The following is a 26,762-nucleotide window of genomic DNA, read 5'->3' as shown; positions in this document are numbered from 1 at the left end:
ACTAAGCCCAACTCCCCACCCTATTTCCCTCAGGGTCTAAGTGGCAATACATGAGGCTGCTTATCCACCATCCGGACTATCCTGCGTTGACACCTTTCATAAATTGTTCTCTTCCGTCCAAGCCCAGGGAGATTAGCTACAGTGCCATGGGTTGCAAACTTCTTGATAATGTTGCGCACGGTGGACAAAGGCAAATCTAGATCTCTGGAGATGGACTTGTAACCTTGAGATTGTTGATATTTTTCCACAATTTTGGTTCTCAAGTCCTCCTCTTTCTGTTGTCCATGCTTAGTGTGGCACACACAGACACACAATGCAAAGACTAAGTGAACATCTCTCCTTTTTATCTGCTTTCAGGTGTGATTTTTATATTGCCCACATCTGTTATTTGCCCCAGGTGAGTGTAAAGGAGCATCACATGCTTGAAACAATCTTATTTTTTCCACAATTTTGAAAGGGTGCCAATACTTTTATCCAGCCCATTTTTGGAGTTTTGTGTGACATTATGTCCAATTTGCTTTTTTTCCTCTTTTTTGGTTTAGTTCCAATACACACACAGGGAACAAACATGTGTATAGCAAAACATGTGTTACTGCAATCCTTTTCTATGAGAAATACTTTTCTAGAAAAATTTCAGGGGTGCCAACATTTACGGCCATGACTGTATGGGGAGTAGAAAGGGTCAAGCTACAGCATTATCTTTCACTTACCTTACAGGTACTGATCCAGATGTAATACTCTGAATTGCTCCAGTGGTCTGTGGCTTACTAGTCAATGTGGCTGCAAAAGGTAAAATTATTTCTCTGTTAAAATATATTTTAAAAAAACAAACATTTTAAGCCATGAATATTGCATAGTAAGCTGTGACTGGTTTACTACCTCTAATCTGGAAGAGACAATTTTGAGGGGGGAGCCTGTAAAAACAGGAGAGATCTGTGCTGCTCTCTTACTTCATGCTAAATGATTTTATATATGCAGCACGATGGTCCATATATTATGGAGACGCACATGGAGAAAAAGCTACAGTGATTACAGAGGTAAATCTTTCCCCTCAGTGTGCTTTGCCCCTAAATACTAGTGTATATCACGACCACTGACTTGTTAGGGTATGTTCACACTGAGGAATTGGGGCAGAAATCAAGCAGAAATTTTCTGCCTCAAAATATTGTTACTTTTTCACAAGAACTCCCAGAGATTTTGCGCGGAATTTCATGCGGAAATGATAATTTCAAGCGGAGGAGGAGAAGAGTATAACATATACATATATATATATATTATATATATACATATATATACACACACACATATATATATATATATATATATATATATATATATATATATATATATACACACATATACATATACACACACACACATATATATACACATAATATATATATATATATATATATATACACACACATATACATATACACACACACACATATATATACACACACACACATATATATATATATATATATATATATATATATATATATATATATATATATATATACACATATACACACACATATATATATATATATATATATATATATATATATATATACACACACACACATATATATATATATATCTATATATATATATATATACACATATAGTGTTCTCTTTTTTTCATGCGGAAATTCCGCACGAATTCCGCGCCATTTCCGCGTGGAAATGATTCTGACTGGAATTTTTTTTTTTTAACATTGATCTCTATGGGATTAAGACGCTGATTCCACCTGAAAGTAAGAACATGTTCTTTCTTCAAGCGGAACAGACTTCCTCGTCAGAATTCTGCTTGAGGAAATACCTCAGTGTGAACTGAGGGGCAGAAATTCTGCACAGCTCTATGGGGTTTTCACTGCTGAACGAATTGGAGAGGAGAAAGCAAGCAGAATTACCCGTGGAAATTCCTCTCCAATTCCTCAGTGTGAACATACCCTTAGAGAACAAAATTCACCAGCGAGCATTGTATTTGGCAATCCTTTAGAAAAATACTGTTAAAGCAGTTTGATTAAATCATAACTTACAATACTTTGGCTGGAGAGTCTCTTCAAAATGACAATATAGTTGAGTTGACATTTTTATATTTTTTATATTATAAATTTAGTCATACCTGGAGTGGAGGCTGTCGCTGTTATTGAGAAAAGAGACGCTGCAGACGTTGTAAGGCTGGAGCCAAGACCCAGAGTGCTTGGTGCAGATGATGTTGCTGACCCTAAAACTGTCCATTAAATATATTGTCAAAATACAAACAAAATTAACCTGGTCAGATTAATCTTTCTGCACACCAAAACTTCCCCAAAATTACAGGCAGAGAAGGCTGACAATACAGGCTGTTTACAAGATTTTAGTTTGAGGTGCATGGACAGCCACAGATGTGTCAAATTTATGAACTCCACCTTATATGTATAAAAGGGCCATTTATAGGTCAAAATATATTTTTTATAATTAATTTTGTTAAAATTTTTATTAGTAACATATTTTAACAATGTGTTTAACCCCTTCAGGACCAAGCCCATTTTGGCCTTAAGGACCAGAGCGTTTTTTGCACATCTGACCACTGTCATTTTAAACATTAATAACTCTGGAATGCTTTTAGTTATCATTCTGATTCCGAGACTGTTTTTTCGTGACATATTCTACTTTAACTTAGTGGTAAAATTTTATGGTAACTTGCATCCTTTCCTTGTGAAAAATCCTAAAATTTGATGAAAAATTTGAAAATTTTGCATTTTTCTAACTTTGAAGCTCTCTGCTTGTAAGGAAAAGGTATATTACAAATAAAAAAATTTTTTATTCACATATACAATATGTCTACTTTATGTCTGCATCATAAAAGTGATGAGTTTTTACTTTTGGAAGACACCAGAGGGCTTCAAAGTTCAGCAGCAATTTTCAAATTTTTCACAAAATTTTCAAACTCACTATTTTTCAGGGACCAGTTCAGGTTTGAAGTGGATTTGAAGGGTCTTCATATTAGAAATACCCCACAAAACACCCAATTATAAAAACTGCAACCCCCAAAGTATTCAAAATGACATTCAGTCATCATTTTAACCCTTTAGGTGTTTCACAGGAATAGAAGCAAAGTGAAGGAGAAAATTCACAATCTTCATTTTTTACACTCGCATGTTCTTGTAGACCCAATTTTTGAATTTTTACAAGGGGTAAAAGGAGAAAATGTATACTTATATTTGTAGCCCAATTTCTCTTGAGTAAGCACATACCTCATATGTCTATGTAAAGTGTTCGGCGGGCGCAGTAGAGGGCTCAGAAGGGAAAGAGCGACAAGGGGATTTTGGAGAGTACGTTTTTCTGAAATGGTTTTTGGGGGGCATGTTGCATTTAGGAAGCCCCTATGGTGCCAGAACAGCAAAAAACCCTCACATGGCATACCATTTTGGAAACTAGACCCCTTGAGGAACATAACAAGGAATAAAGTGAGCCTTAATACCCCACAGGTGTTTCACGACTTTTGCATATGTAAAAAAAAAATATTTTTTTTCACTAAAATGTGTGTTTCCCCCCAAATTTCACATTTTTTCAAGGGTTAATAGCAGGAAATACCCCCCAATATTTGTAACCCCTTCTCTTCTGAGTATGGAGGAACCCCATAAGTTAACCTGAAGTGCACTATGGGCGAACTATAATGCTCAGAAGAGAAGGAGTCATATTTGGCTTTTTGAGAGCAAATTTTGCTCGGGGGGCATGTCTCATTTAGGAAGCCCCTATGGTGCCAGAACAGCAAAAAAAAACACATGGCATACCATTTTGGTAACTAGACCCCTTGAGGAATGTAATAAGGAATAAAGTGAGCCTTATTACCCCACAGGTGTTTCACGACTTTTGCATATGTAAAAAAAATAATAATAATTTCCACTAAAATGTGTGTTTCCCCCCAAATTTCACATTTTTGCAAGGGTTAATAGCAGGAAATACCCCCCAATATTTGTAACCCCTTCTCTTCTGAGTATGGAGGTACCCCATAAGTTGACCTGAAGTGCACTATGGGCGAACTACAATGCTCAGAAGAGAAGGAGTCATATTTGGCTTTTTGAAAGCAAATCTTGCTCGGGGGGCATATCGCATTTAGGAAGCCCCTCTGGTGCCAGAACAGCAAAAAAAAAAACACATGGCATACCATTTTGGAAACGAGACCCCTTGAGGAACGTAACAAGGGGTACAGTGAGCATTTGCCCCCCACTGGTGTCTGATAGATCTTTGGAACAGTGGGCTGTACAAGTTTTCATTTTCACGGACCACTGTTCCAAAGATCCGTCAGACACCTGTGGGGGGTAGATTCTCACTGCACCCCTCATTACATTCCGTGAGGCGTGTAGTTTCCGTGGGGTCACATGTGGGGTTCCGTGGGGTCACATGTGGGGTTTCGTTTTTTTTGCGTTTGTCAAAACCGCTGTAACAATCAGCCACCCCTGTGCAAATCACCTCAAATGTACATGGTGCGCTCTCCCTTCTGGGCCTTGTTGTGCGCCCCCAGAGCACTTTGCGCTCACATATGGGGTATCTCTGTAGTCGGGAGAAATTGCGTTACAAATTTTGGGGGGCTTTTTTCCCTTTTACCTCTTGTGAAAATGTAAAGTATAGGGCAACATCAGCATGTTAGTGTAAAAAATAAAAAATTTTTACACTAACATTCTGGTGTAGACCCCAACATTTCCTTTTCATGAAGGGTTAAAGAAGAAAAAGCCCCCCAAACCTTATAACGTAATTTCTCCTGAGTACGGCGATACCCCATATGTCGCCCTAAACTGTTGCCTTGAAATACGACAGGGCTCCAAAGTGAGAGCGCCATGTGCATTTGAGGCCTAAATTAGGGATTTGCATAGGGGTGGACATAGGGGTATTCTACGCCAGTGATTCCCAAACAGGGTGCCTCCAGCTGTTGCAAAACTCCCAGCATGCGTGGACAGTCAACGGCTGTCCGACAATACTGGGAGTTGTTGTTTTTCAACAGCTGGAGGCTCTGCTTTGGAAACAGTGGCGTACCGGACGTTCTTATTGGGGGAGGGGGGCTGTGTAGGGGTATGTGTATATGTAGTGTTTTTAACTTTTTATTTTATTTTGTGTTAGTGTAGTGTAGTGTTTTTAGGGTACAGTCACATGGGCGGGGGATTACAGAGAGTTTCCCAGCGCAAAATTTGCTGCATCTCAAGATGCGAGAAACCCACTGTAAAAGCCTCGCCCATGTGAATGTACCCTGTACATTCACAGGGGGGTGGGGGGTGCACCAGCTGTTGCAAAACCACAACTCCCAGCATGCATGGTCTGTTAGTGCATGCTGGGAGTTATAGTTTTGCAACAGCTGGAGGCACACAGGTTAGGAAACACTGAGTTAGAAACAGACAATGTTTCCCAACCAGTGTGTCTCCAGTTGTTGCAAAACTACAACTCCCAGCATGCCCAGACAGCTGAAGGGCATGCTGGGAGTTGTAGTTCGGCAACATCTGAAGGGCCCGATGTTGCTGAACTAAAACTCCCAGCATGCCTGGACAGTCAGTGCATACTGGGAGTTGTAGTTTTGCAACAGCTGGAAGAGCACAGATTGGAGACCATTATACAATGGTCTCCAAACTGGGGCCCTCCAGATGTTGCAAAACTACAACTCCCAGCATGCATGGTCTGTTAGTGCATGCTGGGAGTTATAGTTTTGCAACAGCTGGAGGCACACAGGTTAGGAAACACTGAGTTAGAAACAATGTTTCCCAACCAGTGTGTCTCCAGTTGTTGCAAAACTACAACTCCCAGCATGCCCAGACAGCTGAAGGGCATGCTGGGAGTTGTAGTTCGGCAACATCTGAAGGGCCAGATGTTGCTGAACTAAAACTCCCAGCATGCCTGGACAGTCAGTGCATGCTGGGAGTTGTAGTTTTGCAACAGCTGGAAGAGCACAGATTGGAGACCATTATACAATGGTCTCCAAACTGGGGCCCTCCAGATGTTGCAAAACTACAACTCCCAGCATGCCCAGACAGCCAAAGGCTGTCTAGGCATGCTGGGAGTTGTAGTTTTCAGACTCCTAGAAGCAGCAGTGAAGATCTTCACTGCTGCTTCTGAGGACCATGTACTTACCTGCCGGTCCCGTCGCTGCTGCTCCACGTGGCCGGTCCCGCGCTGCTCCTCGGTCCTGCCCGGTAAGTCCGCCGGTCCCCTGATGTTCCCCTCCTATGCCGCAGGTCCCCGCAAGCCCCCGCAGCCATCGTCCCCCGTTCTGCCCGACTTCCAGGGGCGGGCAGTGCGGGGGATCTGAACTTTCACCCCAGATCACTGTGATTGGTCCACAGGGACCAATCACAGTGATCGCTGACCAGGACCATCAATGGATGGTCCTGGGGGTGAAGCAGAAGTTGTCCCCTGCTGGAAACAGCGGGACTTCTGCCAGTTAACCCGTGCGATGCTGCGCATCGCCGGGTTAACTGAATGTCATTTATAAACGCCGGGATGCGCGAACGCACTGCACAACCCGGCGTTTATATATGACATTCTGCGGGAAGGGGTTAATAAAGTGTGTGTGTGCTTTTAACTTTTTCTTTATTTTTTAAATTTTTAAGGTAGTACTACTACTCCCAGCATGGAACAGACTGTTCCATGATGGGAGTAGTAGTACATGTACTACTACACAGATCTCCCCAGTTGTCACTTCTGACATCTGATGCAATCGTCCTTTATATTGCAGAGAGGCAAAAGCGGCTTTCTCCTGCGCTCGCATCTCTGCTCTGTACTCCGGGCCAGCCAGCGATGTGAATACAAATTCACATCACTGATTCATATTTTCCACCCAGAGTGGTGATTGGCCGGATGTTGGCAGTCAATGACCACTCTCAGTGGGAAATATGAATCCGTGATGTGAATGTTCATTCACATCACTGGCTGGCCCGGAGTATAGTGCAGAGATGAGGAGGGCTGGAGAAAGCAGATCCGCATCTCAGAAGGATGATCGCAGCGGGTGTCAGGAGTGACATCAACTGTGATCTGTATTTAACTGCAGGTAATACTGCTCCCAACATGGAGCACACCCTGTTCCATGCTGGGAGCTGTAGTACCTGCAATAATAGACTGATCACAGGTGTCAGAAGTGATCTGCCTATTAATGCAAGGACTATAGCTCCCAGCATTGAGTAGAGTGTGCTCCATGTTGGTTGCAGTAGTATCTGCAGTTAAGGGCAGTTTACAGCGGGTGTCACTCCTGATGCCCGCTGCGATCTTCCTGTATAACGTATAGATGCGGGCGGGTGGCCGATCTTCTCTGGTCCCACTGTAGTATGGTCTTCACTGTAGTATATGCTGTATATATACCTATTATTCATATCTACCGCAGAGTTGTGACTGGCTGGAACCATCTGGCCAATCACAGCTCTCTGCAGGAAATATGAATCTGTGATATCTGTGATGTGAAGAACTTCACATGTCAGAATACAGTGCAGGGGAGCGGAGAAGAGCGGCAGTGCCGCCCGCTTCTATACATTATATAGGAGGATCGCAACGGGTGTCAGAAGTGACACCCGGTGGCGATCTATTAGTACAGGTACTATTACTCCCATCGTGAAACTCTGTTCCATGCGGGGAGTAGTAGTACTACCTAGAAAATGTAAAAAAAATTCAGAAAAAAGTTAAAACGCTTTAATCACCACATTATTAAAATACATTACTAATATAAAGTTTAACAAATAAAAAAAAAAAATAAAAAAAAAAATTATTAATAATAATAATAATAATAATAATAATAATAGTTACATAGTTACATAGTTAGTACGGTCGAAAAAAGACACATGTCCATCAAGTTCAACCAGGGAATTAAGGGGTAGGGGTGTAATAATAATAATAATAATAATAATAATAATAATAATAATAATAATAATAATAATAATAATAATAATAATAATAATAATAATAATAATAATAATAATAATAATAATAATATATATTATATATATATATATATACACACACACATTTTTTTTACATTTAAATGGCCCATTTCTACATTTTTATTATTGTCTGCTACATTTTTAGTTCCCTTCCCACCCACATAAATTGATCCCTGTTAAAAATTTATAGAAAAATTTGTCATAAAAAAATATAAATGTCATTAAATACAAATTTTCTACATCCCTACTGTTTTTTTTTTTTTTTTTTTTTAATGGTAAGCACTCTGGAACAAAGTGAGATATAAAAAGGAGATTTTTGTCTACTTACCGTAAAATCTCTCTCTCGGAGGATCCATTGGGGGACACAGACCGTGGGTGTATGCTGCTGTCTCTAGGAGGTGTGACACTATGGTAATAAAAAAAAGTCGGCTCCTCCCAGCAGGATATACCCGCCTTCAGGTCCTGAGCTAATCAGTTTAAGTTACAGAGCAATAGGAGGAGACCAACAGGTCAAAGAAAAACCCAAAACTGTCCGAGAACCAGAAGAAAAGAACATAACTGAACACACCCTCGGACAGAGAACCAAAGGAAACCCCAAAAAGGGCGGGAGCTGTGTCCCCCAATGGATCCTCCAAGAAAGATTTTACTGTAAGTAGACAAAAATCTCCTTTTCTCTATCGGCTCCATTGGGGGACACAGACCGTGGGACGTACAAAAGCCGTCCCTTGGGTGGGCAGATAAGCAGTCAGGCAGACGGCCGATACACTGCCACCTGCAACACTTTACGACCCAGACTAGCATCAGCCGATGCGAAGGTATGAACTCTGTAGAACCTCGAGAAAGTGTGCAAAGACAACCAGGTAGCCGCCTTGCAAATCTGCGAGGCCGAGGCTCTATTCTCGACAGCCCAGGATGCCCCAACAGAACGGGTAGAATGAGCCACAAGCCTGAAAGGAGGAATCTTCCCCTTACAGCGATAGGCTTCCGAAATGGCGGACCGAATCCACCGAGAAATGGTGGCCTTGGAAGCAGGTTGTCCCTTGCGACGACCTTCCGTAAGGACGAAAAAGGAATCACACTGACGAAACAAAGAAGTGATGGAGAGATAAGATCGAATAGCCCTAACTACATCCAGCTTGTGTAGTAAGTGCTCCTTAGAATGAGAAAAAGCAGGACAAAAAAAGACGGGAGGACAATGTCCTCATTGAGATGAAAGGCCGAAACCACCTTAGGCAAAAAAGGAAAGATCTGGCCGGAAAACAACCTTGTCCTGGTGGATCACCAGAACCTGAGAACGGCAGGAGAGAGCTGCCAATTCAGACACCCTCCTGATGGAGGTGATAGCAATAAGAAATGCCACTTTCCAAGAAAGGAGGCGGAGAGACACCTCTCTAAGGGGCTCAAAGGGTTTACCCTGGAGGGCACTCAGAACCAAATTCAAGTCCCAAGGGGGAGAGGGTGACCGATAAGGAGGAACAGCATGCGCCACTCCTTGGAGGAAGGTCCGGACATGAGAATTAGAATCCAGGGGCCGCTGGAAAAGAATAGCAAGGGCCGAAACCTGACCTTTAACCCCTTAAGGACACAGGGCGTACACATACGCCCTCATTTCCAAGTCCTTAAGGACACAGAGCATATGGATACGCCCTGCACATTCCCGGCCCCCGCCGCTAGCCGGAGGGGAGCCGGATGCCTTCTGAAATCGTTCAGCAGGCATCCCGGCATATCGCCCAGGGGGGGGACGATCGATGTGCTGCGATTCCGTTCCCCGCTGCTCGCCGAACAGGGATCGGAGCCGGATGTCTGCTGATTTCAATCGCTGAAGGACGCCGGTAACTACTTACTGGCGTTCTGCAGCGGTTCTGGGTCATCAGGGTCACGTGTGACCCGGATATAGATTGTGACTGGTGGTGTAGTATACACCACCAATCACCATCCGTACTGTACTGGGGGCTGGCATTGTGGCCACCCCCCTCAGTACAGTTGTGATTGGGTGGCCAAAGTGGCCACACCAATCACATAGTAATGGGAGTGGATGGTGGGGGCTAGGAGCATGTTGCTCCGTTCTGCCCGCCATTCCACAGAGATCTGGCGAGCAGGACGGAGCCCCGTGCTGCCCACCATCAACTCCGTTGAAAAAAGTGCCCCTTGCCCCCTTTCTGTGTCCCCTTGGCACAGAAATCACCCAAAAAACACCCAGGGTTAGCTTTAGATTTTTGTTTTGTTTTTTCAGCGTACCTCAGTGGGTGTCCATGGGTCCGTAGCACCTTTAGCTGCGTGACCCCGGCCCTGCTGGGTCGCTGCGGTCTGCCACCAGCGTTTTTTTTTGGCGCAGATTTTTTTTTTTCCCTAAGCGTGTGTGGACCCTCTTAGTTATAAAAGAGCGGTCCGCCACCGTTTGTTAAAGCCCACCCGCCGCTGACCAGTCCCGTAGTACTGATCAGCGTTTTTTTTTGTGGTGCCGGCGCTTTCTTCGCGTTTTCTAGCTTTTTTTTGCACCCATAGGTGGTCCGTGCCACCAGTAGCAGGCGTGTACTGTGTGGCCGGACCTTAACTGTGTGTACACGGCGTGCCTCACCGCTGTCAGTGATTTATTACTGATTAGCTTTTTTTGGGGTTCAGGTGGGTGCTTTTTTTTCGGGGTAAAGAGTTTATTTTATTTTTTGTTTTTTTGTGTGGGGTCTGTGAACAAGCCACCAGCCACTGTTCTGGGCTGAGTGGCCAGACCCCCCACTGACTTCTGCGCCCCCTGCCGCCACAGGCGCTAATCAGTGCGCACACCACTGATTAGATAAACGCTTATTTTTTGGCACAGGGCTTTATTGCGCTAGAAGTCCCCCTTTAAAAAAAAATAAAAAAAGTCCCCTTTTTGTTTTATATTTTTTTCTGTTAGGGCGGGTTAGTTTAGTTAGGTTATGGAGGGTTAGGGAGGTAGTCTCGCACCACACCACACCCCACCCCACACAGCACAGCACACACACCAATTAAGTTTCCCCCCCCCCCCCCCCACACACACACACACACACACACACACACACACGTATCCCCATTAGAGTAGGGAAATGGCCCGCAGATCGTTTTCGGCGGAGGAGGCATATGCCATAATTGCCTCAGACACAGAGAGCGGCTCAGAGAACGAAGACCCCACCTTCCTTATTTCATCGTCCTCCTTATCATCTAGTTCAGATGATGAGCCACCAAGGCGGCGGAGACGCTGCCGTCCGGCGCCGCAAACCTCCTCTGCCCTTGACCCTGTGCCCCATGCTAGTATGAGTCCCCCTGGCGCTCATACTAGTGAAGCCCCCCAGCCAAGATCACTGGAACATCGTACTGGAGAACTTGTCTAGACTCAGCCAGCGGACCACGAGCCGTGATTACAGAGTTTGTTGGCGACTTAGGAATCAAAATTAACATCGCCGGGTTCACTGAAAAGGACTTTTTCGGTCATTTTTTCAGTGACAACTTTGTTTATTTGATGGTTACACAGATGAATCTGCATGCCCAACAGTTCATCGCCGCTAACCCGGGCTCATATTTAGCTAGACCCGGCAGCTGGACTCCAGTTGATGCAGCCAAAATGAGGACCTTTTGGGGCCTCGTGCTGCATATGGGTATAGTTAAAAAACCCAGTGTCAGGCAATATTGGAGTGGGGACTTCCTTTACCAGAAACCCCTGGACAGTATGGCCATGCTCCAGGTTCGAGGCCATTCGGAGAGGTTTGCATTATGCTGATAATGCGGCATGTCTCCCCCGAACTGATCCCGCGTATGACCGCCTGTATAAAATCAGGCCAGTCAATCAATCACTTTGGGGCCAGATTTTGGGAGGCCTATGTCCCGGGGCGGGAGGTCGCTATTGATGAGTCGCTCATCAGCTTCAAGGAGAGACTCAGCTTCCGGCAATACATCCCGACCAAGTGAGCGCGGTATGGCGTGAAGATGTATAAACTTTGCGAGAGTACCTCCGGGTACACTTGCAAGTTTATATAGTGTATGAGGGACGAGATTCCCGTTTTGAACCCCCAGAATGTCCCCCCACTCTGGGTGTTAGCGGGAAAATCGTTTGGGGCTTTTTGCACCCATTGCTAGATAAAGGTTACCACCTTTACGTGGATAACTTTTATACTAGTATCCCTCTCTTCACATCACTCGCCGCCAGATCCAGCTTGTGGGACAGTCCGGAAGAATCAAGGAGGCCTTCCGCCCCATCCCCTACATGCTCCTATCCCCCGGTGTGAGTCCCGTGCCTTTTCCCATGAGAACCTGTTGTTGGTCCGGTATAAGGACAAGATGGATGTCCTTATGCTCACCACAATTCATGGGAATGGCAGCACCCCTGTCCCTGTGCGAGGTACCGCGGGACCGGTCCTCAAGCCCGATTGTATTCTGGACTACAATCGGTATATGGGGGGAGTTGATCTTTCTGATCAAGTCCTCAAGCCATATAATGCCATGCGGAAAACACATGTATGGTATAAAAAGGTTGCGGTCTACATGGTACAGGTTGCCATGTACAACTCTTTTATACTGTACAAGTACGCTGGCAACACAGGGACATACCTGGAGTTTCAAGAGGTAGTTCTAAGGGCCCTCATCTTTGGTGACCGCCAAAGAGCGGGTCAAAACACCTCTGGAACTTCAGTGCCCCGGATCGTCCCCGGCCAACACTTTCCAGGTGAGGTCCCCCACACTGGAAAGAAGGGATGATCTCAGAAAAAAATGCAGAGTGTGTCACAAGAGGGGGATTTGTAAGGACACTTGCCATGATCATTCGGGCCTCTGCATTAAAAACTGCTTCAGGGAGTATCACACTTCCATGGAGTACTACACTTTTAATCCTTTTTCCTGATTTTAATTCCCCAGAATTCGGCTCCAATGTACCAGTCCAGGGTACATTGTCTTCAAAATTTAATACCAAAATACCCTACCCCCAAAAAATCAAACCCAAAACCTCTTTCCCAATGCCCCTCATAATATCTTTGTCCCCCAAAAAATGGGTCATGGAACACAGAGACAACAGCATTGGAGGTGTGCAGTTGCCTCAAATGCGCAATGCTCTCTCTCCCCACCTGAGCGGGTTGCGCATTTGAGGTAACAGAATAGGGACGGCCCCACACATCCCCTTCCTAGAATGATGATTCAGAGTATAGGGTTTGGGGCGGGCATCATTTTTACTTTTGGCTGTACTCTGGGTCAACATTCTGGGAAAATAATTGGCATATCAGTTCAAAATTTGCAATTTTCTTCCCCCCAGATTACTCTTCATCCATTCCTGGAAAATAAATGAAGGGAACACCCGTCGGTTCCAAATCTCCACTTCACCCTATACACCTTCCCTAGGGGGTGTACTGTTTGTAATAGATTCACATGTGGGTGTTCCTTTCTTGTATTTTCCTCTGAATGTATGTAACTGGTCCTTAACAAACATCCGCCTCAAATGTGAAGAGTTCTCGCTGAGCTCTGTCGTATTTCCAGGCGACAATTCAGAGTCACATCTTCGTTGTTCCTAGAAAATTGAAGAAGAGCATAGGTTGAAAATTGCAATTTTCAAAAGCTACCCTTCATCTATTCCTGGAAAAACAAATTTAGGAAACACCTGTGCTTTAAAAATGTCCTCTTTACCCCTATACCCATTCCTCAGGGTGGGTACTTTCTGTAATGGTGTCACATGTGGGTGTTTCATTTTTGTATTTTCCTCAGAATGTATGTAACCGTCAGCTACTGATATGCCATAGGCCACAAATACAAAGTGACCTCTATGACTTCTGAGCCTTGTTGTGCGCCCGTCCAGCATGTTACCCCATATGTGGATGTATTTTTATAGTCAGGGGAAAAAGCCCTCCAAAATTTGTAACCCAATTCCTCATATTACCCCTTGTGAAAATGTTAAAAATTGGGTAACCCCAGCACTTTAGTGTAAAAAAAAATCTAATTTTCCAATTTATGGCCCACTTTTCAAAAAACCTGTGAGGTGTTATTTCCCACTGTACCCTTGTTACGTTCATTGAGGGGTGTAATTTCTAAAATGGTGTCACATGTGGGTTTATTTTTGCTTTTGGGGGCTTTATAAATGCACATGACCCCGACTTCAATTTCAACAAAATTTTCACTCCTATTCTGAGCATTGCAGTGCGTCCACAGAGCAATTTACATCCACATATGGGGTATTTTTTTTTCTCAGACAAAATTTTTCTACAAATTTTGGGGGCCTTTTGCCCTATTACCCAATGTGAAAATGAAACATTTGGGGTAACACTATCAATATAGTGCAAAAAAAAAAAATCAAAATGTTTCACTTTTACGGCCCACTGTTCAAAAAAACCTGTGAGGTGTAAGTACTCACTGTAACACTGTTACGTTCCCCAAGGGGTCTAGATTCCAAAATGTGATGCCATGTGTTTTTTTTTGTTGCTGTCCTGGCACCATAGGGGCTTCCTAAATGCGGCATGCCCCCAGAGCAAAATTTGCTTCCAAACAGCCAAAATGTGACTCCTCCTCTTCTGAGACCTGTAGTGCGCCAGCAGAGCACTTTTCACCCCCATATGGGGTGTTTTCTGAATCGGGAGAAATTGGGCTTCAAATTTTGGGGGGGTATTTTCTGCTTTAACCCTTTTTAAAAATGTAAAATTTTTGGGAAAACAAGCATTTTAGGTACTTTTTTATTTTTTTTTACATTTGCAAAAGTCATGAAACACCTGTGGGGTATTAAAGCTCACTTAATTCCTTGTTACGTTCCTCAAGGGGTCTAGTTTCCAAAATGGTATGCCATGTGTTTTTTTTTTTTTTTTTTTTTTTGCTGTTTTGGCACCCTAGGGGCTTCCTAAAGGTGACATGCCCCCCAAAAACCATTTCAGAAAAATGTTCTCTCCAAAATCCCCTTGTCGCTCCTTCCCTTCTGAGCCCGCCGAACACTTTACATAGACATGAGGTATGTGCTTACTCAAGAGAAATTGGGCTACAAATACAAGTAAAAATGTTCTCCTTTTACCCCTTGCAAAAATTCAAAAATTGGGTCTACAAGAACATGCGAGTGTAAAAAAATGAAGATTTTGAATTTTCTCCTTCACTTTGCTGCTATTCCTGTGAAACACCTAAAGGGTTAAAACACTTACTGAATGTCATTTTGAATACTTTGGGGGGTGTAGTTTTTATAATGGGGTCATTTATGGGGTATTTCTAATATGAAGACCCTTCAAATCCACTTCAAAACTGAACTGGTCCCTGAAAAATATCGAATTTGAAAATTTTGTGAAAAATATGAAAATTGCTGCTGAACTTTGAAGCCCTCTGGTGTCTTCCAAAAGTAAAAACACGTCAATTTTATGATGCAAACATAAAGTAGACATATTGTATATGTGAACCAAAAAGAAATTTAATTTGACTATCCATTTTCCTTACAAGCAGAGAGCTTCAAAAATTAGAAAAATGCAAAATTTTCATTTTTCATCAAATTTTGGGATTTTTCACCAAGAAAGGATGCAAGTTACCACAAAATTTTACCACTATGTTAAAGTAGAATATGTCACGAAAAAAAAACAATCTTGGAATCAGAATGATAAGTAAAAGCATCCCAGAGTTATTAATGTTTAAAGTGACAGTGGTCAGATGTTCATAAAATGCTCTGGTCCTTAAAGGGGTATTCCGCCCCTAGACATTTTATCCCCTATCCAAAGGATAGGGGATAAGATGTCAGATCGCCCCGATCCCACTGCTGGGGACCCCCGGAATCCCCGATGCGGCACCGCGCTATCATTACAGCACAGAGCGAGTTAGCTCTGTGCGTAATGACGGGCGATACAGGGGCCGGAGCAGCGTGACGTCATGGCGCCGCCCCTCGTGACATCACGGCACGTCCCCTTAATGAAAGTCTATGGGAGGGGGCGTGACGACCGCCACGCCCCCTCCCATAGACTTGTATTGAAATGGGCGGGCCGTGACGTAACGATGCTCCGGCCCCTGTACCGCCCATCATTACGTGCAGAGCGAACTCGCTCTGTGCTGTAATGATCCCAGGGGTCCCCAGCAGCGGGACAGCGGCGATCTGACATCTTATCCCCTATCCTTTGGATAGGGGATAATATGTCTAGCGGCGGAATACCCCTTTAAGGTGAAAAAGGGCTTGGTCCTTAAGGGGTTAAGGGAACTGAGAGACAACCCCAGTTCCAAACCCGACTGCAAAAAGGAGAGAATACGGGGAACCGAGAAGGTTACAGGGGATAAGTCCTGAGCTTCACACCAACGAAAATAAGACCGCCAAGTACAGTGGTAAATTCTTGCGGAGGAGGGCTTACGAGCCCTGAGCATGGTGTGAATGACTTGGGAAGAGAACCCGAGGGCCCTCAAAACCGCGGTCTCAACCGCCCACGCCGTCAAATGCAGCGACTGTAAATTGGGGTGGCAAAGAGGGCCCTGAGAGAGCAGGTCCGGACGGAGCGGAAGGCACAGTGGAGCGTCGTCCAGGAGCCCAACTAAGTCGGCGTACCACGACCTTCGGGGCCAATCTGGAGCTACCAGAATGGCGGGGACGTCCTCTGTTTTGAGCTTCCTCAGAACCCTGGGAAGGAGCGGAAGGGGAGGGAACAGATAGGGTAGGGCAAACCCCGCCCAAGGAATCACTAGGGCGTCCACGGCCAGAGCCTGAGGGTCCGGGGACTTTGACACAAAAGGAAGGATCTTCCGATTGTGCCGGGACGCGAAGAGGACCACGTCTGGAATGCCCCAGAGGTCGCAGAGTTGCGCGAAGACCTCTAGATGTAGAGACCACTCGCCGGAGTCGGGTGAGGACCGACTGAGGAAGTCCGCTTCCCAGTTGAGCACTCCCGGAATGTGAATCGCCGAAATGGCCGGAACCTTGCTTTCCGCCCAGATGAGAATCTTTGTCACCTCGGCCATGGCTGCCGAGCTGCGAGTGCCGCCTTGTTGATTTATGTATGCCACAGCCGTGGCGTTGTTCAACTGGACACGGACAGGACGGGACTGAAGCCGGGACTCCAGCCGGGACACCCAATGAAAAAAACTAAGGTAGACAGAAGAGAAGGCCGGGATCTGTTGGCGCATACAGCAATGATGCTCAGAAATCCAGTTAGGATAAAGGTTCTGTTTATTGCCAGATTTTAGACGCGTTTCGAGGTTTCTACCTCTTTCTCAATAAAAACATAGGCTTCTAACATCCTTAAACATACAGGTGCTTTTTAAAAGGAAAAAAGCCCGCGAGTGTAACCGGACCGCCCCGTGTGAACAGCGCTGTTCAGTGACGTGGCCGGCGCACTCCGAGCATGTAAACACAAAAATGTAAACAAATACACGTGGTTGTAAAATGAGTGTGGACATTACTAAAACATGAATTAAGCCCTATGCATATTAAAAGTTTGTATAAAATCAAGTAAGCTGAACGAGCCTTGTTCGTAAATACATATATGTCCAAACCATAACAATTAGTAAATAAGATGTGGGGCGACAGCGGTTCAAACACCGCTGGCTCTGCGATATTTGTTGATAGCATGTCCCATCCGGCTTCTTAGTCTGGAGGGACCCGGTATGTAGCCCATTTCTATGTGTAGACTAACTTTTAAATGTAGACTACTGGATAGAGGGATATAAAATAAATAAGTGTAATCCAGCATGGAGGGATACAGTCGGGAGATGAATTAAGGGGAGCAGGGTGTTTAACCCAGGTGGGGGTATATTTTAAAGAATAATTCTACAGTGCTGGGACTCTACTAAAAGGCTATAATATTTTAGCGGAGATGTTATTCAAGGGATTGCTATGGAATATTGTATCCAGATGATAAAAAGGTATAACTACATGTTCTTAAACAATGTATCGGAATAATAATGTGGTGCATCAATGTAAAACAGATACTTTAACTAAAAGGGGGGACATTATAGCCTTGCACCATAAGGGAAACCGTATATAAAAATACAATGTATCCGCATATTGCAGCGATGGTGTTAACCTATAAAGAATTGAATGTCTCAAAGAGTACGTGTCTGCCTATAATGGTGGGAAAATATAATCCAATGGCTGGGTAGGTGTGTATGGTTTTATATATACACAGGTAGGTATGGGTTCTAGCAATAAGATATTTATAGCATGGTGAAAGCTGTTTTTTTTGCATGAACTCACCACATATTAGAAGGAATGGTACTGGTATTGTAAGTAAGCCCAGTTGAATATGGGGGGGGGGGGGGGAGACACAGTGATCCAATTTTAGACATTTTCTAAACATTCGTTAAGACCTAGTGGTTGGAGTGTATTCATCTTGAAAATCCAAAATGATTCCCTCTTGCACAGGTTGTTAAGCGGTCTGTAGAGTCCTCTGGGATTTGTTCAAGGGCTGTCACTGTAAAGTCCCTGAATTCGCTGTTGTGTGCTTCCAGAGCATGTCTCGACACGCTGTGCTTCAGGTATTTAGAAAGGACATTGTACCTTTGTCCATTAAATCTATTTCTAAGGGTTTGTGATGTACGGCCAATGTATTGTAGTTGGCAGGTACACTCTATTAGGTAAATTACGTGAGTTGAACCACAGTCTATAAGTGTTTTAATGGAAAATGTTTCACCTGCTGGAAAATGTTGTTGTTTTGTCTTTCATGTTCACACATAACTTACATGATCTGTTCTTGCATTTGAAACAGTATCCAATATGTCCAGGGTTCCTGTTCCTATCCCCTTCTTTTTCAATTTGCTGGGTGCAATGTTATTCTTAATAGTCTGTGCTCATCTATACGTAAATCCAGGTTTCACTGGAATGGTCCCCAATGATAGCCCCAATAGTGTTAAAACCCGCAGAGTAATCAGTAATAAAATTGAATCTGAAATCTGTCTCATTCTTCTTTCCTTTTTTATGTACAGCATCATTTGTCCGAGAGGTTAGTGCTTTCTGATATGCTGTTTTTACAATCTTCCTGGGGTACCCCTTCTCCTGAAGTCTTTTCTCTATTATCCTACTTTGGCTCTTGAAATCTGTTATTTTCGTGCAGTTCCGACTCACTCTGTAGAATTGTCCGTATGGTACGCTTTCATTCCATTTCTTTTAAAGGGGTACTGCGGTCCTAAGACCTCTTATCCCCTATCCAAAGGATAGGGGATGAGATGTCTCACCGCGGTTGTCCCGCCGCTGGGGACCCCCGCAACCTTGTAATCGCCACCCACCAGTTTGAACTGCACGCTGCGGTGGAACTGCACGACACTAACTCACTAACAGCCGGGTGGCAACTACGGGGCATCGTGAAGTCACGCCCCCTCCCATAGACTTGCATAGTGGGGGCGGAGGGTGGGTGACGTCACACGGGGGTGGAGTCAAGACTTCACGATACTCCGGCCCCGTGGTCGCCACCTGGCTGTTTGTGAGCTGGCAACGCAGCTAAAACAGGTGGGTGGCGTATACAAGATTGAGACATCAGGGCCGGAGTACCCCTTTAACATTAGAAGAAAAGAACAGTTTTCAGTATCAATCTCTAATCTCTAGACAACACACTTCCTTTAACGACTATACAGCTTAATGCACAGAGGCATACCTCCACGTCAGATGTCACAACTGGTAGGAGTGTATGCCTGGACAGACATTTTAACTGATAACTAAAAGATCATGTTAACAAAACTTGAGAATGGGATGGAGCACAATAACTATTTAGAATATTGTTGAGGAGTGGCAGGGTTACCTTGTGCAGGTTCAGATGGCTTTCCAAATAGGTTTGAAGTCTGCTGAGGTGCAGTAGGCTGTGCTGATGAACTGGCAGTAGTCATAATGTTTGCAGAAAGTGATGTTCCCATACAAAAAGCTAAAGAGAACAAGTAAAGAAACAACAATACCATTATACAAAAAAGGCAGCACAGAAAAGGGTGTTCATACAAATTTTTGGACAAGCAGACAAAATAGAAAAATTAATTCTTATTAGAATTATCGATTATGTGCTTTGATGACCGCTTCCCTTTGTCTATCAGAGTTTTTATTTTTTTTAATTTTTTTGCTTGTCACTTTTACAGAAATCAACCTTGAAAAAAGCCAGCAACAAATTCAGTTAGGCTTTGGCTACCTGGCTCCTGGGATTAATCCAGTTCTCGATGAACGGACCAGTTCTTGACCAAGGCATTATATGGGCACAGTGTCTTCTTAAAAAGGAAACTGACATTCTGTTCACCCGCACTAAACCCAATACACTGGGTTATACTGTGGGTGAACAGCAGTTATATGAAGTGTCACTTGCATAAATAGGTCCAGCCGTTTTACATACGCCCTGCATCCTGAGTCCTTAAAGGAGTACTCTGGAGTACGTAAGTAAGTAAGGAGTAAGTCTTTAAGGACGTAGGGCGTACAGGTACGCCGGTCGGAACTCTGGTCCCCGCGGCTAGCCGGTTGTGGACCGGACCGGGATGCCTGCTGAAATCATTCAGTAGGCATCCTGGCACATCCTGAGACCCCCTCCCCCCCCCATGTTGGCGACCACCGCAATTGGTTGGTCAATTCAAAATGGCGATCTGAAGAGATTCTGGGTCATACGGGTCTACAGTGACCCAGAAAATAAGGGGGACCAGGAGTGTTCAATACACCCCCGATCCTCCTGAAGGGATAGGAGTGAGGTGGCAGGGGTGCCACTCCTCCTATTGCTCAGTCAGAAGTGACTGACCAATAGCAGATCGGGGGGTTTAAAGTTCGGTTCCCCCGATCTGCCCACCCACGGTATTCAGGGCAGAACGGAGGAACTGTAGTGTGACCGGCAATCCTCCTGACTACGGAAGCTGGTGAGTTGCCTAGCATCATCTGGAGGGCTACAGTTTGGAGACCACTATACAGATGTTGCAAAACTACAACTCCAAGCATGCCAAGAAAGCTGTTTGGGCATGCTGGGATTTGTAGTTTTGCAACAGCTGGAGGGCTACAGTTTAGAGATCACTGTGCGGTGGTTTCTAAACCGTGGCCCTCTAAATCTTGCAAAACTACAACTCCCAGCATGCACGAACAGCAAACGGCTGTCTTGCCATGCTGGGAGTTGTAGTTGCGTACCTCCAGCTGTTGTATAACTACATCTCCCAGCATGTACTGATCGCCAAAGGGCATGCTGGGAGCTGTAATTCTCCAACAGCTGGAGGCACACTGGTTGGAAAATACTGAGTTCGGTAACAGAACCTAACTAAAGGTTTTCCAACCAGTGTGCCTCCAGCTGTTGCAAGAGTACAACTCCCAACATGCATGGTCTGTCAGTACATGCTGGGAATTTCAGTTTTGCAACAGCTGGAGGTTCGCACATCCCCGCCGCAGGGCATAGTTCTAGCGGGAAACTCACTGGAAACCCCAGCCCGTGTGAATGTACCCTTAAAACTACCATAAAATAGAAAAAAGGTAAAAAACTACATATACACCCTCTTAAACTGTCCCCCACCAATAAAAATGAAAAACGTATCGTACGGCAGTGTTTCCAAAACAGAGCCTTCAGGTGTTGCAAAACAACTCCCTCCAGTATTTCCAGATAGCCATTGAATGTCCAGGCCTGCTGAGAGTTTAGCAACAGCTGGAGGCACCCTGTTTTGGAATCACTGGTGTAGAATACCCCTTTGTCCACCCCTATGCAATCCCTAATTTAGTACTCAAATGCGCATGGAGCTCTCACTTCGGAGCCATGTTGTATTTCAAGGAAACAGTTTAGGGCCACATATGGGGTATTTCCGTACTCAGGAGCAATTGCGTTACAAATTTTGGGTGGCTTTTTCTCCATTTACATCTTATGAAAAGGAAAAGTTGGGGTCTACACCAGCCTGTTAGTGTGAAAAAATGTAACATTTTACACTAACATGCTGGTGTTGCCCCATACTTTCTATTTTCACAAGAGGTAAAAGGAAAAAAAGACCCCCAAAATGTATAACGTAATTTCTCCCGAGTACGGAAATACTCCATATGTGGATAGAAAATGCTCTGTGGACGCACAAGACTCGGGAGTGAGATCGCATTATTTTACAGTGGTTCTGACATAAACACAAAAAAGTAAATACCCACGTGTGACCCCATTTTGGAAACTACACCCCTCACAAAATGTAACAAGGGGTATAGTGAGCCTTAACACCCCACAGGTGATTGACAAATTTTCGTTAAAGTTGGATGGGAAAATGAAAAATAAAAATGTTTAACTAAAATGGTGGTGTTACCCTAAATTTTTCATCTGAGTACATAAATACTAGGGATCGACAGATTATCGGTTTGGCCGATAATCACGATTTTGGGCATTATCAGTATCGGCAATTACCTTGCCGATAATGCCTCGCCCCCCCCCATTGCCTCCCCCATCACCAGTTTTATAATTACCTGTTCCCGGGGCCCAGGGTCCACGCTACTTCTGGCTCCTGCTGCGTCCTGCGTTACGCTGTGCGCAATGACGAGTGACGTGAAGCGACATCACCATCAGTGCGCACAGTGACAGCTCAGGAGGACGCCACCGGAGCCAGATGTAGAGTAGACCCAGGTAATTATAAAACAGGGAATGGGGGAGGCAATGGGGACAGAGCGGTGCGGTGGGGCGGTAGGGGGCGCGCAGAGGTGCGGCAGGGCAGTGATAGGACTCAGGACCCCCGGACAGGCAGGGGGAGAGAAGCGGGTGGCGGTCTATGGCACCGCAAAAGCCACTGCAGTTCATTGATTTAAAGCGCCCGCTTTAAATCAATGATCTGCAGCAGTGTCGCGGGGGGATAAATAGCCGATAACTTATACCGGAATATCGGTATAAGTTATCGGCTATCGGACCTAACCTCCACTGATTATCGGTATCGACCCTTATAAACCGATATCGGTCGATCCCTAATAAATACCCCATATGTGGATGTAAAGTGCTCTGTGGGAGAACTACAATACTCAGAAGAGAAGGAGCGCCATTGGGCTTTTGGAGAGAAAGTTTGTCTGGAATTGAAGGACACGTGTGTTTACAAAGACCCCATGGTGCCAGAACAGTGGACCCCCCACAAGTGACCCCATTTTGGAAACTACACCCCTCACGGAATGTAATAAGGGGTACAGTGAGCATTTACGCCCCACAGGTGTCTGACAGATTTTTGGAACAGTGGTCCATGAAAATTAAAAGTTCTGGCACCACGGTGAGCTTTGTAAATGCACAAGGCCACTTGACTGCCACACACGGCTTATTTCCATACTCAAGAAATGGGGTTACAAATTTTGGGGGGCATTTCCTCCTATTACCCCTTGTAAAAATGTAAAATTTTGGGGGGAAAAAACAGCATTTTAGTGAGAAAAAAATATATATATATTTCATTTATACATCAGACTTTAACGAAAAGTCATTAAACACCTGTGGGGTGTTAAGGCTCACTGCACCCCTTGTTACCTTCCTTGAGGTGTGTAGTTTCCAAAATAGTATGCCATGTTTTTTTTTTTTTTGCAGCTCTGGCACCATAGGGGCTTCTTAAATGTGACATGCCCCCCAAAAACCATTTAAGAAAAACTCACTCCAAAATCCCATTGTCGCTCCTTCCCTTCTGAGCCCTCTAGTGCACCCACAGAGCACTTGACATCCATATATTAGGTATTTCCTTACTCGAGAGGAATTGGGTAACAAATTTTAGGGCGATTTCTCTCCTTTTACCCCTTGTAAAAATTCAAAAGCTGGGTCTACAAGAAGATGAGAGTGTAAGAAAGATTTAGAATTTTCTCCTTCACTTTGCTGCTATTCCTGTGAAGCACCTAAAGGGTTAACAGGCTTACTGAATGTCATTTTGAATACTTTGAGGGGTTCAGTTTTTATAATTGGGTATTTCTAATATGAAGGCCCCTCAAATCCACTTCAAAACTGATTTTTTCATTTCATGTTCCTGCACATTACCAGCACACAAAAAAGGTGTAGAAAAATCCTTCACTTACACCTACAATGATATATGCCAGCCATTTTATGTGTGAATCAATATATAATTTAGTTTGCATATCCATTTTCCTTATAAGCAGAGAGTTTCAAAGAAAAAAAAAATGCAACATTTTTTAAAATTTTCATCACATTTTTGAATTTTTCACCAAGAAATGATGCAAGTATCGACAAAAATTTACCACTAACAAAGTAGAATGTCACAAAAATCGGAATCAGAATGAAAAGTAAAAGCATCCCAGAGTTATTAATGCTTAAAGAGACAGTGGTCAAATTTGCAAAAAAGGGCTGTGTCCTTAAGGTGAAAATGAGCTGCGTCCTTAAGGGGTTAAAAACAATGGTTACTGGTAGCAGCAATGCCAAGTCTTCGGTGCGCAATTGCAAGCAGGGAGCCAACTTGCTGAACTTCACTACCTCTTCTCTAAGCCTTGCAATTTCCACCCTGGATATGCATATTCAATTTTCCTGACACCTAGTGACTTGAGAGGCTGCGGCCATGTGATCGCTCTGCGCACTGCATTTCTGAGTGTGGCGAGGGAGTTGTGCCTTTTAGCAATGCAGCTACCGAGTGCAATAACTTTAAAATGACTGGAATGATTTATGTAAGCTAGCATCTAACTTTGAAACTCTCTGCTTGTAAGGAAATTAGACATGCCAAATAAATGATATATTGATTCACATATACAATATGTCTACTTTATGTTGGCATCATAAAGTTGACATGTTTTTACTTTCGGAAGACATCAGAGGGCTTAAAATTTCAGCCGCAATTTCCCAATTTTTCACAAAAATTTCAAATTCAGAATTTTTCAGGTACCAGTTCAGTTTTGAAGTGAATTTGTGGGTCTGTTAGAAATAACCCATAATTGACCCCATTATGAAAACTGCACCACTCAAAGTATTCAAAATGACATTCAGAAAGATTGTTAACCCTTTAGGTGTTTCACAAGAATAGCAAAGTGGAGGAGAAAATTCTAAATCTAAATTTTTTTTTTACACCAACATGTTCTTGTAGACCCATTTTTTCATGTTTACAAGAGGTAAAAGGAGAAAGCTCCCCAAAATTTGTAACCTAATTTGTCTCGAGTAAGGAAGTACCTCATATGTGGATGTAAAGTGCTCTGCGAGCGCACTACAGAACTCAGAAGGGAAGGAGCGACAATGGGCTTTTGGAGAGCCAATTTTTCTGAAATGGATTTTGGCTGCCATGTCGCATTTAGGAAGCCCCCATGGTGCCAGAACAGAAGAGGGGGAAAAAAAATAAAAATAAAAAAAAAACACATGGCATACTATTTGGGAAACTAGACCCCTCAAGGAACGTAACAAGGGGTATAGTGAGCCTTAACACCCTACAGCTGTTAGACAAATTTTTGCAAAATTTGGACGTGAAAATGAAAAATTTAATTTTTTTCACTAAAATGCTGGTGTTAGCCCAAATTTTTCATTTTCACAAGGTGTAATAGGAGAAAATGTCCCCCAAAATTTGTAACCCCACTTCTCTCGAGTAAGGAAATACCTCATATGTGGATGTAAAGTGCTCTGCGAGTGCACAAAAAACACACATAGCACACTATTTGGGAAACTACACCATCAAGGAACGTAACAAGGGGTATAGTGAGCCTTAACACCCTACAGGTGATTGACACATTTTTGCGTTAAAGATGTACGTTAAAATGTTAAATTTTTTCACTAAAATGCTGGCGTTACCCCAAATTTTTCATTTTCACAAGGTAATAGCCCCCCAAAATTTGTAACAGCATTTCTTCTAAGTAAATACCCCATATGTGGATGTGAAGTGCTCTGCGGGCGAACTACATGGCTCAGAAGAGAAAGAGTGCCATTGGGCTTTTGGAGAGAGAATTTGGTTGGAATGGAAGTCGGGGGCCATTTGCGTTTACAAAGCACCTATGGTGCCAGAACAATGGTCCCCCCACATGTGCCCCAATTTGGAAACGAAACTCCTCACGGAATGCAATTAGGGGTGCAGTGAGCATTTACACTCCACTTACGTTTCACAGATCTTTGAAACAGTGGGCTTTGCAAATGAAAAATTATATTTTTCATTTTCATGGACCACTGTTCCAAAAATCTGTGGGGTGTAAATGCTCACTGTACCCATTATTACAATCCCTGAGGGGTGGAGTTTCCAAAATGGTGTCACATGTGGGGGGTCCACTGTTCTGGCAGCATGAGGGCTTTGTAAACGCAAATGGCTTTTAAATTCCAGCCAAATTCTCTCTCCAAAAGCCCAATGGCGCTTCTATTCTGAGCCCTGTAGTGCGCCAGCAGAGCACTTTACATCCACATATGGGGAATTTCCTTACTCAGAAGAAATGGTGTTACAAATTTTGAGGGGCTTTTTCCCATTACCCCTTGTGAAAATGAAAAATTTGGGGTAACCCCAGCATTTTAGTGAAAAAAGAAAAATGTAATTTTTCATTTTGACGTCCAACTTTAACGGAACTTTGTCAATCACCTGTAGGGCGTTAAGGCTAACTGTACCCCTTGTTACGTTCCGTGAGGAGTGTAGTTTCCAAAATGCGGTCACTGTTTTTTTTTTTGCATTTATGTCAGAGCCGTTGTAATTATCAGCGACCCTGTGCATATCACAAATTTAGGCCTCAAATGTACATGGTGCTCTCTCACTCCTGAGCCATGTTGTGTACCAGAGCATTTTACGTCCACATATGGGGTATTTCTGTACTCGAGAGAAATTTCATTACTTATTTTGAATGTCTTTTCTCCTTTTATCACTTGTAGAAATTAAAAATATACGACAAAACCAGCATGTCAGTGTAAAAAAAAATTTTTTTTTTTTTACACCAACATGCTGGTGTAGCACCCAATTTCTCATTTTCACAAGTAGTAAAAGTAATGCAAATAAGTAATGCAATTTCTCCTGACTACAAAAATAACCCCTATGTGAACATGAACTGTTGCCTCTAAATATGAGAGTGCTCAGGAGTGAGAGCACTCCATGCTAATTTGAGGCTTAAAT

At 43.7% G+C, this 26,762-nt stretch overlaps 1 protein-coding gene across 3 annotated transcripts in view; it reads right to left on the bottom strand.

Moving 5' to 3' along the window:
- NUP62CL (nucleoporin 62 C-terminal like) overlaps positions 1–26,762 on the bottom strand; it is a 160,887-nt gene that overhangs the window by 97,252 nt on the left and 36,873 nt on the right. For all 3 annotated transcript variants that reach the window (XM_056540850.1, XM_056540848.1, XM_056540849.1), the window contains exons 4-6: positions 19,568–19,687; positions 2,132–2,239; positions 711–780 (exon numbers count right to left, since the gene is read on the bottom strand). In XM_056540850.1, coding sequence (XP_056396825.1) covers positions 711–780; positions 2,132–2,239; positions 19,568–19,687 — 298 coding nt within the window. The remainder of the gene's footprint in view (positions 1–710; positions 781–2,131; positions 2,240–19,567; positions 19,688–26,762) is intronic.

The sequence above is a fragment of the Hyla sarda genome, chromosome 9 (genome assembly GCF_029499605.1).
Source record: "Hyla sarda isolate aHylSar1 chromosome 9, aHylSar1.hap1, whole genome shotgun sequence".
NCBI classification, from domain to species: Eukaryota; Metazoa; Chordata; class Amphibia; order Anura; family Hylidae; genus Hyla; species Hyla sarda.
This window is presented reverse-complemented; position numbering and strand designations above follow the sequence as displayed.